The 19,764-nt window shown below is 38.1% G+C and overlaps 1 protein-coding gene across 3 annotated transcripts in view; it reads left to right on the top strand.

The window, feature by feature from the left end:
* LOC148954836 (translation initiation factor eIF2B subunit beta-like) overlaps window positions 1-19,764 on the top strand; it is a 68,877-nt gene that overhangs the window by 36,434 nt on the left and 12,679 nt on the right. For all 3 annotated transcript variants that reach the window (XM_089107963.1, XM_089107961.1, XM_089107962.1), the window contains exon 4: window positions 4,821-4,977. In XM_089107963.1, coding sequence (XP_088964089.1) covers window positions 4,821-4,977 — 157 coding nt within the window. The remainder of the gene's footprint in view (window positions 1-4,820; window positions 4,978-19,764) is intronic.

The following is a 19,764-nucleotide window of genomic DNA, read 5'->3' as shown; positions in this document are numbered from 1 at the left end:
AATCAGCAACACAAAGAAAGACCACGAAGGTAGGCTAAATGAAACAAATTACTGTTTTAATATTTGTACCCATTCATTTGTGCCGAATTCAACTTGCGATTATTTTTTACAATCCACCTAGCAACTGAGACCACGGGATTAGCTACTTTGAATTTAACAGAATTTATGTGTTCCTCTACAACAGAGGCAGGCGAAATAGATACTTAGCAAATCTGAAAAACATCGATCATATTTTGAGTTGATCGGTTTTAACTAACAGTTTTCAAAAAGGATTGGGATACAGCACGCAAGAAACTCAATGGCATTATAGAGGCTAGCAAGGAGCATTCGGTTAAACCGAAGTTTCTGTGAAACAATAGAGGCATAAGTTGCTGAAATCTGACGTTTGACCAGATCAAGAAGAACCTTTCAGGTGTGGCGGATACAGGAACCTATGGGGAAGCCATTTAGAACCTATGTGGCGGATACAAAAACCTATGGGGAGGCCATGTGGAAGTTATTTGGCGGATACAGGAACCTATGAACACTTCATAAATGAAGTGGTCAACTCGATGGACAAAGCTGTTCCCAAGAATTACAAATGAAACTGGGTTACCTATTTTTCTAATTAAAAAGAATGACCTCAGATTTTGAATAGTTGAATGGGAATAATTTTCTGGTATTCGAAGAATTTAGAGAAATTTGTGTTATCCATTGGAAGGTCTGCCTAGTAGCCTATTCATAATGTTGTCAGTATAGCATACCATAGACAGACTGACTGAGGGTAAGTATCCACCAATTAAACTGGGCAGAACTGCTTAGTGATTGACTTAGCTTGTCTACTGACCTAATTTTTGTTATAAATGTGGTCAGATGATCTTAATTTAAACTGACGAAAAGATTTTATTTTAATCCTTTAATTTAAGCTATTATAAATAGGGTTAATAGGGGTATCTTCAGTATCTGTATTTAAAGCAAGGCCTCTATTGATGAATTTTTAAATTTCAATTGCCTTCCAAAAAGAATGTGGGAAGCCATTTGCTTCAGATATTAAAGTTGCCTCATCAAAAGGAACTGAATGATCTGGATTTTCAATGACGTGGAATCAATAGCAGAATCAATATCCTTATTTGTATTGTAAATTTCACATCCCAAAGAAATCTTGTGTTAATGTCAACGTTGTCCGGGGAGCCGACGTTCACTCTCCCACAACCCCCCCCCCCCTGTTGAACTCCCCTCCCCCACGGACTCTCCCCCATTTTCCCCTGGATAATTCTGGATCTTCATTAGAAGGGAAATTGCAATTTCTACTCTCCTGTTTAAGTCTGAGGCAATCGTATAGCATTGCTTATAGTAAAGACCCATAAGGGTTCAAGGTATTAATATTTGTTAATACTTTCCCAGAGGCCCATCGTGTGGAAGGGATGGTCGAATAAATTTTGGAGAGGCCTCATCAATTGAAAATTGAAAGTTCCAGTATCCATTTAATACGATATACTAGAGTAAGGGTGGCTTTACAGTACTAGAGACTCTAGAGTAAAGGGTGGCCATTTTAGCAACAGATCTTATTCAAGACTTGTAAGAAGAATGAACGAGTGGGATTTAGAAAGACTTTCTAACGAGGGAGTACTCTCGGATTTCTAACGGAGGAGAACCGGATGCAATGGTAATTCCAGATTTCAAGAGTTGGAGGATTGACTATATTCCAATTTAGTCCAACCATGCAGATTAAATCCTACTCGGCGCGAGTTTCCTGATCATCATCATGTCTTGCAAAACTGTTACAATTAATTTTATGTCAACGATATATCCGAGATCACATGTATTAAAAAAACTGTCTTTAGATCATTTCTTTTATTTATTTAAGCAATAAATAATGACAATAATAAGTTTTATTGCGCTAAAAGCCCTAGGGCCATGACCGTGCAGAAAGAAAAGAAAATTCACTTTTATATAATTGACAATGGAAAAAAAATATACGCACAAAAAAAATCTATTTCTGTGTTCCATTGCCAGCCTGAGAAATCGTCCTAAGTTTTGACACTTGCAAAACATTCATCACTCGCTACGTTCACCAGCCATTTCTCATCAAACCTGCACTCTCCATACACTTCATTTCGCAACTCGCTCAATTTTTCACACTCGTACATCACATGACCCACAATCTCATCCATACTTCTACACTTTGGACAAAAGGAAAGAAGCATCCTGTCCCTGTATTTTTCTTTTCTACCCCAAGGGTTAAACTATTCCCCGTTAAATTAAATAATATACTTCAACCCCTCCTATTTTAAATTCACCTTAAACAAACCCCTTCACCCTATGTCTGCTTCATCTCAGTGTAGAGGCTCATGAAATAAGAAAAGCTTCTTTAATGCTGACAAACCTTTACCTCTTGAATATCATCCTAAACGTTTTGTGATTTCTGATGATAATGAAGAAATAAGTCTATTCCTGGTGAACATACATTTTAAGACAACTGTGGCTATAGCCTACATGACGCGTGAAACAAAGAAGAGACAAATAAAAAATCAAATTAAATAGCCCAAGAAACGAGGGTAGTTGTCAACCGGTGGAGCAATGTGAAGTTAAAATAAGTAGGTATCTCGATAAGGTTCTCTATCAAATCGTCATCAGTGCTCAGAAAAAAATAACCAAAAACAACTAAAATCTAACCTTTTGAAGTACACCTCACAAGATTTTAGTTTTTTTTGTTTTTTTTTTTAGCACTGAAGACGATGCACTGAGCACTGAAAACGCAAAACAGAAAAAACTAAAATCTAACCTCTTGAAGTACACCTCACAAGATTTTAGTTGCTTTTTGTTGTTGTTTTTTTCTGAGCACTGAAGACGATTTGGCGGAGGTCCTTATCGAAATATCTGCTTCTTTTTACTTCGTATTGTTTCAATGGCTGACGAATACCCTCGTTTTCTCGTCTATTTGGTTTATAGTTCATTTATTATTTTTCTCTTCTTTGTTTCATATTTCTGGTGAAATCTGCTTTTTCTTCAGGTAATCTGACTGTGAAGACATGTAGTATTTCTGAAGTATTTATGAGCCATTCAAAAGGCCTAAATTCGGTTAATCTTATGACTATTTGTTGTTAATATTGTTATTTTTAGATTGAAAGGTATTACTATTTTTTACTATTCTAACATCCAGTGGTGTCGTTTGGGGGGGGGGACAACTGTTGCCCCCTCCCAATAATTTCGAGACAAAATTATTATATAGCCCATGGCCCTTGACTCTCTGAATGTTGACCCCTCTTACCCTCCTCCCCCTCCCCCCCCCCCAATGAAAGCGATGGAGCTACGCTCCTGCTAACATTAGAGTACTTGATTGATGTTAAGCTGTCGGGCTAATGTTGAAAAATCTTAGTTGTAAGTTTTGTAGAGATAAGGATGTCAGTTGATGACGGTGAGGAAACTGTTGGGCTGAATTGTTCAAACTAATCTGCTGGTTTGTCTGATCTTGCTTTTCGTCAGTTGAAGGATTAAGTACAAGAAATTACTGAAAGATTCGTTAGATTTTAATTGATAAAACCAGGATAACCTTTAAAGTATAGTTCTTTACATAAAGATTGCCGTAAATTCAGAAATAGCTTTGTTTTATATGCAGGTTTTCAAATATAGATTCTGCTTTGACTGCCACTTCATTTTGTCTCATCAAAAGAGACATTATATCTTAAAATTTTAAGGAATAAATGCTCTTCCTCCTTCTCCAACCCATCTTGTCTTCTTTAGCCACGAAGATGTGTATTTTTTGTCGCATATTTGTGCAAAACTGTGCTATTTTGACCAAAGAAGATGCTGAAATGGGGTTTAAAACCCAACATTCTTTGGGGCATTTTGACCAAACAAGGTGCATTCTTTCTGATATTATGACCAAAGAATATGCTGGAATGGGGTTTGAAACCCAACATTCTTTGTGGTATTATGACCAAAGAAGATGCTAAAATGGAAATTTAAAACCCAACATTCTTTGGGATATTATGACCAAACAAGATGCTGAAATGGGGTTTGAAACCCAACATTCTTTATGACATTATGACAAAAGAAGATGCTGGAATGGGGTTTGAAACCGAACATTGTTTGTGATATTATGACCATAGAAGATGTTGGAATGGGGTTTGAAACCCAATATTCTTTGTGATATTATGACCAAAGAAGATGCTGGAATGGGGTTTGAAGCTCGATATTCTTTCTTATAAGCGCAATTCGATATTTTTTACAAATAACAGAACGAAAGTTGTTTTGTGAGAAGTTTTTCTTTCTTTTTTGTGCCGATTAAGACAAACTAGGGCAATTTTATTTCGATTTGAGTGCCGCTCTGAATTTTCGCAAAAAAAAAAAATGGTTCTAATTAAAGATAAAAGTTGTAGGCGTAGTAAACAATAGTTTAAAACCAAAATTGAATTTGAAATAGTAACCATTTCAAAAATGAACCACAAAACTATGAATTAAAAAAAGTGCAAGGTTTTTTGGCGAGAAATAGAAAAGGTAACAGAGTGGCGCTAAGACCGAACGGAAATATCACTAATTTACAAAGAAGATATGTCATAAACATGCTTTAAAAATTATAAATGAATTTGCTTTTTTCCTAGATAAGAAAATATCTGCCACAAGGTACTTATTGGTCCTAAAAACGAGTAAAACTGTTTTAACAGAATGAAGGTTAGTGAACATGGGGGAACTCGGCCCTCAGGCCTTCTTCGTTTTATGCAATAAATTTTATTCATACCTTTTCCAGATATAATTTAACGTTGTGAACTGAACAATAAAATAAATCTTTTCCCGAATACAATTGTCAGCCTCACTATAGAATTTTTCTTATTTTTTAGCGAAGAAACTATCTCAAACAAGGCCAATGATTTTATAAAAACCGGCGAGACCATTTTGACGTATGGATGTTCAAGTTACGTGAAGCAATTTCTACTAAAGGCAGCGGAAACTCAAAAATTCACAGTTGTTTACGTTAGTTCTGGATCGAAGTCTTTGGTAAGTAATTAATTGTTTTAATTGTTCTATGTTGTTTACGCAATATTTTCATCTAGGGGTTTTCATTGAGGTTGCAAATGAGAAAATGCAAGCTCAGGTGTTAGTGCCAACAACATCTTCACATCACTAAAGCACTAAGATTAGTGTGCTAGATATGCATATAGTGTTTTTTTTATTTAGTTAGTACATCTCATAGGCATTTTTACTATGCCTATACTATAGGTGTAATCTGTAGGTACTTGTGCTTATTCTACCGGAGTAAAATGGGGTCTCAGTCTTTGAAAATAGTTTTCAAAAATCGTTTGATTTTCACAGTCTGTAATGGGTAATTATTTAAAATCTGGACGGGATCCATGTAATAGAATATGATAATAATCTGAAATTTTTGTTAACAACAATGTTAGAAAACTTGCACTGAGCTAGCATTTTTTTTGTTTTTTTTTTTTTTTTAAAGAAGGATCAGAAGATAAACAGTAATTTTTTTTCTATATAAAATACAGACGGTTAAAAGAAATTTTTTTTTTAAAAAAAAGGAAAGAGACTTTTTTTTTTTTTTTTTTTTTTTTTTTAAGTATGGCTCTCAGACAACTGTCATTTGAAATAGGCTTTTGTAAGACAAAAGAATAATGATTGTGATGAGATGAAGATTTCCTCGCGTTAAATTAGCCTATTCGGTAGATTTATTCAACTTTTGGTGTTCAATAACAAATTGCAATTTTGAATTGCGTTCAAAAATACCTAATGAAACCTATTGAATTAATTATTTGCTTATCGTTCTTTAGAGTTCATTAAGCGATAATTCGGCCTTTTAGAGATTAAATAAAAATAAAACAAGTTTTTTCAACTGAAAGTAAGGAGCAAGATCAAAACTTAAAACGAACAGAAATTATTACGTATTTAAAGGGGGCTGTCCCCTCCTCAACACCTCGCTCTTTACACTAAAGGTTTTTAGTATTTTTTAAAAAAAAGCGTCTTATTGTTTTAATTAAACGGCCCTTGTGTTTCAAGAGTCAAGATTAAGGAATTGGGGCAAAATTCAAACTTTATCGTAAAGAGCGAGGTGTGGAGGAGAGGGCAACCCCCTTTATATATGTAATAATTTCCGTTTGTTTTAAGTTTTAACGTCGCTCCTTACTTTCAGTTGAAAAAACATGTTTTTTATTTAATTTCTGATCGTATTTTAAATAATGCCAGGAAGTCTGGTCATACGTTTACGGAGAAAACTCCTCTCGATGGAATCATCCTCTAGACAATTCAATCCCGGTGAAAATTTACCCCGGACAATTACTCTTAATCACTCTGCGTATAAAATTAAGACGGAAAAGATAAAGCAAGGTGTATAAAAATAATTTTTGTATAAGAATTCTGAACAATTCCCCCATTGTGTAATTTCCCCTGGCAGGTTCACTCCCTGGAAACTTCCCTCCCCATGGAAAATTCCCCCATGGAAAAAATCCCACCAGAAAATGTGTCCCCCCCCCCACCCGAAAACGTATGCCTACATCCCAATAACAAATACTATGCGCAAACAATGGGCAAATTTTAGAACTGAAAGAACTTTCCCCTGGCGTTGTGGGGGGGGGGGGGGGGTGGTCATGTTATAAACAAAGGCATAGTTATTGGGCCTTTCAACTATGATGACCAAATGGCTATCTCAATATCAAAATTTTTGTTTTTTAGAGTTTCGGTTGCTATTGAGCCGGATCGCTCTTACTTAAAAATCGTTACCATGAACTGTTTGATGAATAATTCTGATACAGCTGAGTAGCTAAATCTTAAACGAGTAAAATTATAATTGTATAATCAATTTTCGATTGTATGTAATATAATCAATTGTATCGATTTTTTACACTTTTGGTTTTCAATAACCAATTGTAATTTTTGAATTGCGTTCAAAAATACCTATTGCAATTAATTATTTCCGTATTAGGCTTTAGAGCTCATTAAGTGATTAAATTTAAAAAATTAAGTCTTTTCAACTGAAAGTAAGGAGCAACATTAAAACGAACGGAAATTATTACGTAAATGAGGGAGTCGCCCCCTAGTCAATACATAGATTTTTACGCTAAAGTTCGAATTTTGTTCCATTCTTTAAGAATGACCCCTGAATCATAAAGGCCGTTTATTTAAAATAGATAGCTCTTTCGAAAGTACTAAAAAAGCTTTAGCGTAAAGAGCGAGGTATTGACTAGAGGGGGAACCCCCTCATATACGTAATGGTTTCTTTTCGTTTTTAGTTTTAATGCTGCTCATTAGTTTCAGTTAAAAAACTTTTTTTTCTGATCGTTTTTTAAATAATGCTGGGAAATCCGGCGTCCCCTTCATAGAAATGTTCCTTCCCCCTTGAAAATATCGTCCATGGAAAGATCCTCCCACGTAAGCCCCTCCCCCTGGCCCTCCACCAGAAAAAATCCCTCCTGAAAACCTCTGTATACTTCCCAATAACCAATAATATATGTAATTATTTTTTTCAAAAATAAGGCAAAAAGTTTCAGGCTTTTAACTTTTGATGGGTAGGACTAAACTTGATGAAACTTATATATTTAAAATCAGCATAAAAATACAATTCTTTGTACGTATCTATTGGTATCAAAATTCCGTTTTTTAGAGTTTTGGTTACTATTGAGCCGGGTCGCTCTTTACTTACAGTTCGTTACCACGAACTGTTGGATCATTCGTCCTTTTACAGATTAAATAAAAAAACAAGTTTTTTTATAACTGAAAGTAAGGAACGACGTTAAAACTTAAAACGAACAGAAATTATTCCGTATATGAAAGGGGCTGTCCCCTCCTCAACGCCTCGCTCTTTACGCTACAGTTTTTTATTGTTAAAAAAATAGAGTTATGAGAAAGTCAAACTTTATTGTAAAGAGAGAGGCGTTAAGTAGGAGTCGCCCCTTTCATATACGGAATAATTTCTGTTCGTTTTAAGTTTTAACGTCGTTTCTTACTTTCAATTAAGAAAAAACTTGTTTTTTTTATTTAATTTTGTAACGTTTTTGAATTAATGCAGGTTTTGATTTTGGTTCACCATAGACGAATAATTAACAACAAAATTTGCATATTAATTTTACTTTTATTTGGTTAAATGGCTTTCTCGAAACTTGTTTAATTTTATTTACGAACGTTTTTATTATTATAATATACGTAACTTACGAATTAACTTACGTAACGAACTTCTATGTTCATAGATTTTTAATACGTATATTAGAGGGTTCGACCCCTAGTCAATACCTTGCTCTTTAAGCTAAAGTTCGAATTTTGTTCCAATACTTTAAAAATTACCCTTAATCACAAAGGCCGTTAATTATAATAAATAGCACTTTTGAAAGTAATAAAAAATCTTTGGCTTAAAGAGCGAAGTATTGAATAGGGGATGAACACAATCATTTACGTAAAAATCTCTATTTGTTTTAAGTTTTGATTTGGCTGCTTACTGTCTGTTGAAAAAAACTTATTTTTTAATTAATTTCTGATCTTTTTCTATAATAATGATGGGAAATCCTGCGCCCCCTTCATAGCAATGTCCCTTCCCCCATGAAAACTTACTTCATGGAAAGATCCTCCCATATAACCCCCGACCCACCCACCCCCCACCTACCAGAAAAAATCCCCCTGAAAACGTCTGTATTCTTCCGAATAACTAATACTATATGTCAACATTGGGTAAAGTTCATAACTTTCAGCCCTCCCCCTGGGGACTTCGGGGGATTAAGTCATCTTAAAAGACATAGTTAACATATTTTCGACCATGCTGAACAAAATGGCTTTCTCAAAATTTTGATTGGGTGACTTTGAGAAAAAAATGAGCGTGGGAGGGGGCCTAGTGGCCCTCTATTTTTTTGGTCACTTAAAAAGGGCACTAGAACTTTTAATTTCCATTCCAATGAGGCCTCCCACGATATTCTAGGACCACTGGGTCGATACGATCTCCCCTGGGGAAAAAAACAACAAAAAAACAAATAAACACGCATCCGTGATGTTTCTTCTGGAAAAAAATGCAAAATTCCACATTTTTGTAGATAGGAGCTTGAAACCTCTACAATAGGGTTCTCTTATACGCTGAATATTACGGTGTGATTTTCATTAAGGTTCTATAACTTTTAGGGGGTCTTTCCCCCTTTTTTAGAAAATCAGCCAAATTTTCTCAGGCGCGTAACTTTTGATGGGTATAACTAAGCTTGATGAAACTTACATATTTGAAATCAGCATTAAAATCTGATTCTTTTAATGTATCTATTGGTATCAAAATCCCGTTTTTTAGAGTTTCGGTTACCATTGAGCCGGGTCGCTCCTTACTTACAGTTCGTTACCACGAACTGTTTGATGAGTGTTTCTAATAAAGGTAAGTAGTAAATCTTAAACGACTTAAAATCAAGTTGTATAATCAGTTTTCAGTTATATATAATCCAATAAATTTTCAATACAGTCAATTGTATTGATTTTTTACATTTTTGGCGTTTAATAACCAATTACAATTTTGAATTGCGTTCAAAAATACCTATTGGAACTTATTGTAATTAATTATTTGCTTATTGTGCTTTAGAGCTCATTAAGAGACAATTCGTCCTTTTAGAGATGAGTAATTCTGATATAGATGAGTAGGTAAATCTTAAAACGAGTAAAAATTAAATTGCATTAAATTGCATAATCAAGTCAACTTAAAACGATCAAAATTACTTCTAGCAGGAGTTTAGTTGCTACCGCCTCCTCCCTCATATAACCGTAAAAATTTTAAAGTCTATTGTGTAATTTGTGTTTTTTTGAAAATTATTTGTATATTGAAGAGTGTGCTTTTGTCTTTCAAAACGCCGGCAATAAATACTTAACAAACCACTATAATAATCTAGATGACTGAAAAGAATTAATGAAAACAACCTGAAAATGTAATGTATAATGATATTAATCCCTGGAAACTTGGCAATTTAAGATTTTCTTTTCTTTTTTTTCGAAGTTGTAAATATAAAAAAAAATTTATTGTATGATTTTTTTTTTTTTCAAAAAAGCGCAAATGACGTAATAGGCTTGTTTTTTTTATTCTGTTCAAACTCCCTCCATAAATTTCCAAAAATAGTCGGAAATTTTGCAAGTAAAAGTAGTTGCAGTCGTATAGGGGCCCTGAAAGTTCCTATCAATGCCCTTACCCGTTCCTAAGATTTTACAGATATCTCTATTTGATAACTTGGGTGCAAATAGTGCCTTTGATTTAGCTCAACATACCCCTCGACATTCTTCCAAATTTTACCTCATTCCCTCAGCCTTTTTGGACAAACCCAGGATCAAACATTCCTCCTATCCAAAAGATAAATCCTGCCTGTAAAAAATAGACAAACTTTACATAATCTACATTCCTGGCCCAGGAGCTGCAGGGGCATGGTATCCCTGGAGGTATAATTGTTAGATTTTGAATAAAATTGTTTTGAAAAAAATGGCTGAAGCGATTAAGTTGAAACTTTCTGGGTACTTTGAGGGGATGTTGAATAGTGATTGGAGGGTAACCAGCCCCCCTCCCTTTCTCCTTGCCATTTTTAGCTGCCCCCTCTCTTCAACGGTGATTGAAATTTTGAAACAATCCTGTTTTTCAAACAAGTCAAAAGGTCTAAAAGCTATGCCTCTAGAATGTCATGCCCCCCACCAACACTGGTTCATGGATGGTAAGTTATGCAACTCGCACATTGTTTACGTGCAGGATTTGTCATAAGAAAAAGAGGAAATTTCTAATCTTAGGTGTATCCAAAAGGCTAAGAGTATTAAGGTAAAACTTTGGAGAACGTTGATGGATATGTTAAACTATACAGTGTTAAACTGTATGCCACCAGGCATGTGCGCTGTTTTGTGACATTTATTTATGTACGTGTTATAAATAAAAATATTCTACTCTACTAAATCTAAAGGTACTATGTCCATCCAGTTTATCAACGAGGGGGATCTACAATATCTTAAGAATGGTTGAGGGTATTAATTGGCTGAAGCTATGTTGAAAAGTTGTCGGAAGGCTGCCAGCTCCCCCTCCCCTTCCCGTGCCTTTTTTAGATGCCTTCCCTCCAAAAATATTCGATCAAAATTTCAAAATAGTCATCTTGTTCAAAATAATCTACAGGTCAAACAACTATGCGTGCGGGGATGACATAATCCCTCACTGGTGTTGAAACGGACGCTGACCACAATAAATAACACTATGTTCATGCAGGTTTCAAAGGGTATATCAGCAATATGTGAGGAGCGGCTGGGAATATTAAGTTGAAACTTCCAGAGTATGTTGATGGGGATGTTGAAAAGTGATCGGAGGGCAACGTGCCCACCACTTGCCCTTAGGAGATGCCCCTGCCTTCAGCGCTGATCGAAATTTTTAAAAAGTGATTTTGTTCAAAATAGCCAAAAGTTTTAGATACTGTGCCTCCGGGGATGCAATGTTCCCCAAAGCTCCCCGGGCAAAGGTTGTGAATTATGCAATTTGCCTTTTTTACATGGAGGATTTACCATCAGGAAAAGGGGGACTGTTTGAATCTGGATGTGTCGGAAAAGGCTAAGGGTATTAACGTTAAAATTCTGGGAATGCTGTAGTGTTTGGTAAACTAAACCAAAAGACACTATGTTCATCCAGTTTATCAAAAAGGCTTATCTATAAAATCTTAAGAAAGTTGCCCATTGTTTATATATAAGGTTGGTCATTGGGAAGTGGGGGCTTTCTCGATCTCGAGTCTCCAAAAAGACTAAGGGTATTAAGGTAATACTTTTAGAAAATGTGTAGATACAAAATCAAAGCAGGATAGTTGTCAAACGGGCGCAATAGCAATATCTAAGGAACGGCTTAGGGTATTTACCCTTGCAAGGATTTTTAACCTTGCATGGTGTGTTGAGGATGATGTTAAAGAGGGATTGGAGGGCAACCACCAGACCCCCCTCCACTCTTGGCGTTTCAGATGCCTCCACTAACGCTAATTCTGAACATATATTTTATTCAAAACAGTCAAAAGACCAAACAATTATGCCTCCAGCGATACCATGCCCCCCATAGCCCCCGGGGTGAGGTATCCAAATTATGTAATTTATTCATATTTACATGCAAGATTTATTATCGAGGAAGGAAGGAATGTTTGATCCTGTGTGTCTGAATAGGCTAAGGGTATTGAGGCAAAATCTTGGGGAATATTGAGGTAAATCAAAAGATACTATGGGTATCCAAGTTATCAAAAAGGTGTATCTACAATGTCTCAGGAATGGGTAAGGGTATTATCTGGAAACTTTTAGGGCCCCTACTACCGCAACTGCTACTGTAACTGCAACTGCGTCTACTCGTGACTGTGACTGCAACTACGGGGAATTTGATCGGAACTGATCGAAATTTTGAAATAAGACATTTGTTCAAAATAGTCAAAAGGTCTAATCACTATGCTTCCGGAGATACGAAACTCCTCCACAGCCTCCAGGTTAAGGGTTGATGCAATTTTTCCATTGCTTATATACAGGATTTACCATTTTGAAAAGGGAAATGTTTGATCGGGGGTACGTCTTAAAAAGCTAAAGGTCTTAAGGTGAAACTTCAGGGAATGTTAAGAGAGATGCTGAACTAAATCAAAAGACACTGTGTGTATCCAGGCTAGCAATAGGGAGAATATGTAAAATCGTAGGAACGGTAACTGCGACTGTGACTACTTCCGACTGTGAATTTGACTGCTTGCAACTGCGGTTACATCTGCTTGTGACTACTTTCAGGTAATGTTCAGGGGGTTGTTAAACAAAATCAGAACACAGTATGTGCATGCTGATTGTCAAAGGACGCATCAGTAGTATCAGGACATTAAGTTGAACTCTGCCTGGAGCGCAAAGAGCCCCATTTTTCATTTTAAATCCCCTAAACACAGATCAAAATAATGAAATAACCACTTAGTTCAAAATAGTCAAAAGGTCTAGTGACTATATCTCTGGGGATATCATGCCCCCTACAGCCCCTGGAGAAAGGGTTGTAAATTATGCAATTTACCAACAGGATTTATCATTGGGAAATATGGGGAATGATTGATCCTGAATGTGTCAGTAAACGCTATTAAGGTGAAACTTCAGGTAATGATGAGGCTGGTGCTCAACTAATTTAAAAGACACTATTTGCATCCAGGTTAACAAAAGACTGTATATCATAGGGCTGATTCTCGGTATTATCTTTACTCTTTCAGGACCACTAATGATACAACTATTGTAACTGCCACCGCGACTACTTGTGACTGCGACTATTTTCGATGCAATTATGACTACTTGAGACCACTTGCAAGTGTGACTACTTTCAGCTGCAACCATCTCTACTTGAGACTGAGACTGTGACTGCTTGTGGCTGTGACTACTTGCGGCGGTTCCCGATACTACTTGTGACTGCGGTGGGGAATAGTTGCATCTGCTAATGTGACTGCTGTTGACTTTGACTATTTTCGACTATATTTACTTGTGACTGCAAATACTAGTGAATACAACTGCTTTTGACTGTAAATAAGGCTACTTGAGATTGCGACGGTGATTTTTTTTTTTTTTTTTTTTTTTACTACAACTACTTTTAACTGCGACTATTTGTGACTGTGACAACTTTCTACTATGTCTATTTGTGATTGCGACTACTTAAGCCTGCGAATACTTCCGACTAGCTCTACTTGCGAATACGATGACTTATAACCGCGACTGCAACTACTCGTGACTGTGAATACGAATCCAACTCTACTGCTACTATGACTACTTACGACTTGGACTACTCGCAACTGTAACTACGACTGCTTGCAACTGCAAGTGCGACAACTTTTGACTATGAGTGTGACTACTCAAAGCTGCAACTGCTACTGCTTACGACTTTAACTACTGCTGTTAGTACTGCTACTGCGATTGTGACCGTAAATACTACTGCAACTTCCACTAATATAACTAAATCTATTGAACTAAATCAAAAGAGTTTAACTGCATCTTGCTTGTCAAAATGGCATATTGCATTCAGGTTAACAAAAAGGCTTATCTGCAATATATCACGGAAGTCTAAGGTTATTAAAATGTAAATTTCACTGAATAAGGATAGAGATGTTGCATTAAATCAAAAGACACCAGGTACATACATGTTCTCAAGAGAGAGCATCTGAGCGTATCTATATTGATCTGAGGAACGGTTATGGGTATTAAGTTGAAATATGAAGCTAAGAGAGGAAAGGAAATAATAAAAGAAAAAATAAAATAAAATAAGAGTGAGAAAACGAGGATTTTGTCAGCCAGTGGCAAATCATGAAGACGAAGAACAAGCCCCTGTAGCAATAGATAAATTACAACTTTGATTCCGCTTTGGCCCTTCATATATTCGAAAATCCTACACATCTTGTTCTTTTTGAGGAGGCAACTTTAATATCTACTGTAAATGGCTTACCGCAATCTTTTAAAGAGGTAATTGAGATAAAAAAAACTATAGAAACAAAAATTTGGCTATAAATAGAGACACCGGATATATTTCATTAATCTCAATTTATAACAATTTAATACTAAAAGACTCAATTAATATTTGCACCCAGTCAAATTTAAGAGAAACTATTTGCATATATAAAGTATTGCTTGGCAAAAAATTCTTGCTCAATCTCTTTGGTAAATCCTTTTTTCATTGATCTCGGCCTGGTCTTTCATTCAGTCTCTGTTCGCATCTTGTTGAGTAAACTTCAAAAGGTTAAATTTTTGTTGCTTTCTTTTTTGTTTTTCTTTTTTTTTTGGTAGTGAGTACGACTTTTCGGTGATCATTGTCGAAATATTTTATTGTTCTCCATCTTTATGTTTTGCACCTGGCAGAAAAAACCCTCGTTTTCTCACCCTTTTTTTATTTTATTTTTCACTTATTATTTCCTTTCCTCTCTTACTTTCATATGTCATGTATAGCCAGTGTGGTTTTAGAATGTTATTAAGTTGAAACCTTCGTAGAATATTAAGAGCGGTGTTAAACAATACCAAAAGACACTATGTGTATCCAGGTTGTCAAAATGGTATATCTTCAGTATTTTAAGAACAGCTAGGGAACGGTATCAAATTGAGACACACTGTTTTACTGGCACAATTTTTTTGTTCATTAAATAAGATGATAGAAATAAATGACGTAAAATCAATTTAGAAGAAGATCGGTCTCAGTCGGAAAATAAAGCAATCTCAAAAGTAATCTTACCCAAATCAGTCGTTGAAAATGGCCGGCCATTCGGGAAAACCCGCTGCCCACTTTTGTAGTTTTTGTGGAAAAGGTAGACCCCACTTCATACCAGATTTATGAATTTGACATTATATTTTGAAAAGCTCTATATAATTCATGTGCGGACCACCAAGTATGGTGTAGTATGATGTGTAGTGGCTATCAAATCAAGTATGGTGGCAACCAAGTATGGAGTATGGTGACCACCATATCAAGCATGGTATAGTATGGTGTATGGGGACCACCATAGTATGGTGATCACTAAGTATGGTTGTTAAACCAGAACTTACAGTGTCGGGAGTGTAATGGCGTCTGACAGTCTATTTCTGTTTGTCGTTAAATTTTACGGATATGCGACAACTGTATAGGAATCGCACATGTTTTATGTTAATTTGTTTTGTTTTGCTTCTGTTTCATATGTTTATTTCGATTATATGTTTATTTCTGTTTAAGTAACATTTCTCAATGTTAAAAAATGCAGCTCACCCTTTCCTTGTGTCTTAGTCGTGATATTAGTATCTCGCGGCAAGCAAACCAACTTTTGAACTAGGACAACTACTTTTGTTTTCATATTGATGCTTAATCCTTTATGGGCCAACCATAGTTGGATCGACTCTTTTGTACAAAAGCCAGTTCATCAGATGCACCATTTCGAAAGTTTTGAGAGGTTTAAATATTAGAAAGTCTAAGCTCCCATTAGTCTTCAACTTTTTAGTAGAAAGGTAGGACAGGTAGCTCTCTGTTTAAATCGGGAACATGCAGCTGTTTTCTATATGTGTGATTGGAGGCAGAAAGTTGGTCCATGCCCCCTCTCTCCAACAAAGCCCGTCTTACCAACTTTTTAGCAGAAAAGTAGGCATGTTTCACCTTGTCTGAAGAGATATCTCGCAAGGGTTTCTTTGCAGAACCAAAGTGGGCTAAGGGCCTCTCCAACGCTTGATTGGTCCCACAATCAACTTTTTACTATAAAGGTAGGCATGCTACAGCAAGGCTGTTCAATCTTTTTGGTTCACGGACCAAAGTGTCCCCTCCAAAACCACCCCCACAGCTAATTTTTCAGCAGAATTGGAGTTTCTTGTGGATCGACTGGAAACTTATGAGGTCGCACCCTGGACCAGTTGAATATAGGCCTAATAATGACGATTTTAAGAAACATCATTCTCTTCTTTTATGGTGCTTGCACAAAATTGCTTGGTTCTGCTTGAAACTTCTGTGGTAAGTACTTTAGATCAAGGGAACAGAAAGCGCGTAACATCTGCGTGCGAAAATTTCTGGATTTCCTCAAAATTTGATAGCCTAAGAGACTTTTACCAAGCAGTATTTGAACGTTAAATTATACGTTTCACGTATTGGGAGGGTTCAATGTTTCATAGTTAGGGGACTTAACCCTTTTAAGTGAAAATTGTGAAGCAGGAGTGCCTTCAAGAGGAGGATTAGATGGCATTGCTAAAAACTATTAGTGTCTTGTAATATATGTTTGAGCGTATGTAAATTTCTTTTCCATCTCTATCGTGGGGAGGAATTTGCCATCAAAAATCGTAAAGCTCGCTAGTTTTGTTGACGTTTAAGAGTGGAAAAAATTATTCTACGTGCAAGTGGCAAGGTAACAACTAAAAATAATGACGCAAAGCAGTAGCGTAAGTAGAAGGGCCTTATTGACTCCCATTGCTCACCCCTGCTGCCACCTACAACTTTTTTGCACCCCAAATAAGGGCATAGCCTCCCTAGGGAGAAAGAGTACGTAATCGGTCAATGACTTCTTTTTCCAAGATCGATTTATTTGTTGTTTCTATTTGTAATAACTCTGGGGCGAAGGTTGTACCTGCGCATTGAATTCTAACGGGAAACAATGTTATTGATTTGGGACTCTAAGGGTACGTGAATTTCCGAGAACTTGATTGCGTAATCGATCGTGAATGTCATGGTGTCCAGAAATAGTATTTGTTGTTATTGCTCTAGGCAATGTTATGAGTTTCCCGGAATTTGGAACACCTGTGCTGTCGACCTCAATTCACCTATCGTGAATCAATAATTCCCCTTAGAAACAACAAATTAATTTTCCCTTTCTTGACAGATCAATCAATCAATGACATCATCTGTCAGACTATAAAAATTTTCCCAAAAAAACATTTCTCCAGGAATAGATCCAAAGTCATTAATTTCTTGGCCTCGTAAACAACTCTTTTGTTAAAAGACCAACATATAATAATAAACAAAGGCCCGGGAAACAATTAGGCAAGAAACATATAAGCAATGACTTGTATTCACACGCGAGAAGTTTTCCTATTAATTTGAAATTCATTACCATAGAGATGCAAATAACAAAGGAACACACTGAATTTGCGTTTAGTGATTATTTGGGCGAAACCTTTTTAGACAGGTTATGGAACTATTTCTGCGAAACAGATAGAGACATTTTAAAAGAAGATTTTGAAGAGATTTTGGAGGAGGTTTTGAGTGTGGTCGTTATAATACACAAGTTTCATTTGAACAGTGTTGTGAGGTCCTCTAACCCAACCCCAAAGGGTTCCAATCCTCCAACCCCAACCCCCCAGGAACGGCCCCGGGCGCAAAGGGCCCCCGGGCCCCCCAAAGGTCCTCCCCCGGTCCCCAAAGGTCCACAGGGCTCCCAAAGGCCCTCCCTGTGCCCCAAAGGCCCCCCAAGCTCCCAAAGGGCCACCGGCGCCCCCAAAGGCCCACCCAGACCCCCAAAGGCCATCCCCGGGCCCCCCAAAGGCCCATCGAGCTCCCCAAGGACCAACGGGGTCCCAAAGGCCCTCCCCCGGTCCCCAACTGGCCCAAAGGCCCTCCCCTGGTCCTCAAAGGTCCCCCGGGCTCCCACTGGCCCAACGGGGTCCCCACGGCCCTACCTTGCCCCAAAGGCCCCCCCCGCACCCAAAGGCCCTACCTGGGCCCCCAAGGCCCCCCCCGACCCCCCAAGGCCATCCTCGGGCCCCCCCACCGGCCCATTGCGCACCAAACGCCCAAACGGGTCCCAACGGCCCTCCCCCGGTCCACATCTGGCCCCCCGCTCCCGCAAGGCCCACCCTGTGCCCAAAGGCCCACCCGGGGCCTCAAAGGCCCGCCCCCCGCCCCCAAAGGCCCACCCAGACCCTCAACCAGACCCTCAGACCCTCAACCAGACCCTTTGGGACCAACGGGGTCCCAAAGGCCCTACCTTGCCCCAAAGGCCCCCCAGGCACCCAAAGGCCCTCCCTGTGCCCCAAAGGCCCACCCAGACCCCCAATGGCCATCCCCGGGCCCCCCAAAGGCCCATCGAGTTCCCGAACGACCAGCAGGGTCCCAAAGGCCCTCCACCGGTCCCCAAATGTCCCCAAGCTCCCAACCGGCCCCCCGGACCCCCAAAGGCCCTCCCCCGCCCCCCAAAGGTCCACCGGGCTCCCAAAGGACCAATTGGTCCTCAAGTACACCCAAAGGACCTCCCGTTGCCCCCACAGGTCCACCATTGGTCCCACCTGTCCCCCATGCATCCCCCCACCCGCCAGGCACCGCCCCGAGCTCCCCACCACACACCCAGCCATCTCCGTACCCCCCAGCTCCAAATCCCCGACCCCCAGGGATCCCCCCCTACCCCGGGCCCCACGCACGTCCATAACCCCCCAGACTCTCAAAAGCACTCCCCGAACACCTGTCTTTCGGTGAGGTGTGTTGTCTGAAACCTATGATTTGGGATATGTAGTTTGCTACTTCAGGCTTTCTGAGCTAAGGTTTCATAGTATTTCCTAGGTGAATGTTGTCTGAAACCAAGAGTTTGGGATGGGTAGTTGGCCATGTCAGGCTTTTCTTAGATAGTTGCCCTAGTCTTTCATTATTGATTTTTGAGTGAAACTTATGATTTGATATATGTAGGCTGCTATTTTTGACTTTTTCTGATTTGGATTTCTAGCATTTAATATGTGAGTAGTGTCTTAAAAAAATGACTTGGAATGTGTAGTTTGCTATTTTCGACTTTTCTGAGCTAGATTTCTTAGCCTTTCATATTTCTGAGTTGTCAGAAAATTATGAGTTGGGATGTATAGTTTGCTATTTCATGCTTTTCTGAGATAAGTTTTTATATTATTTCGTAGGTGAATGATGTCTGAAACCAATAGTCTGGGATGAATAGTTTGCTATTTTTGACTTTTCTGAGCTAGGTTTCTTAGTCTTTCGTTGGTGTACGTTGACTGAAACCGATGATTTGGGATTTATAGTTTGCTATTTTTGACTTTTCTTAGCTGGATTTCTTAGGCATTTGTAGGTGTGTGTTGACTGAAACTTAGGATTTGGGATGATTAATTTGTTACTTTTTACTTTTCGTAGCTGGAGCTCTGTTTCAGAAGCCACTCCACGATCAAAAAGTTGGTGTTTGTTGTGCTTTGTCAAGGTGGCGTATTATTTGACCTATCTTTTTTGAAAACACCATCACATCTGATTGTTACAAACATAACATCCTGGAGCCATTTTTTGATCAACTGACGGAGGAAGAAAAAGCAACAAGGCTGGTTTCAGCAAGATGATGCAACTGCACATACGACTCGTGTCAGTGTGGCTGCAGTTCGTGATGTCTTTGGGGGTCGTGTGATCTCTCGTGGTTTGTG

This window comes from Artemia sp. Qi Xiang Cuo, chromosome 2, assembly GCF_049724085.1.
Source record: "Artemia sp. Qi Xiang Cuo chromosome 2, ASM4972408v1, whole genome shotgun sequence".
Classification (NCBI taxonomy): domain Eukaryota; kingdom Metazoa; phylum Arthropoda; class Branchiopoda; order Anostraca; family Artemiidae; genus Artemia; species Artemia sp. Qi Xiang Cuo.
The sequence above is the reverse complement of the archived record's forward strand: the minus strand, read 5'-3'. Positions and strand labels throughout refer to the sequence as shown.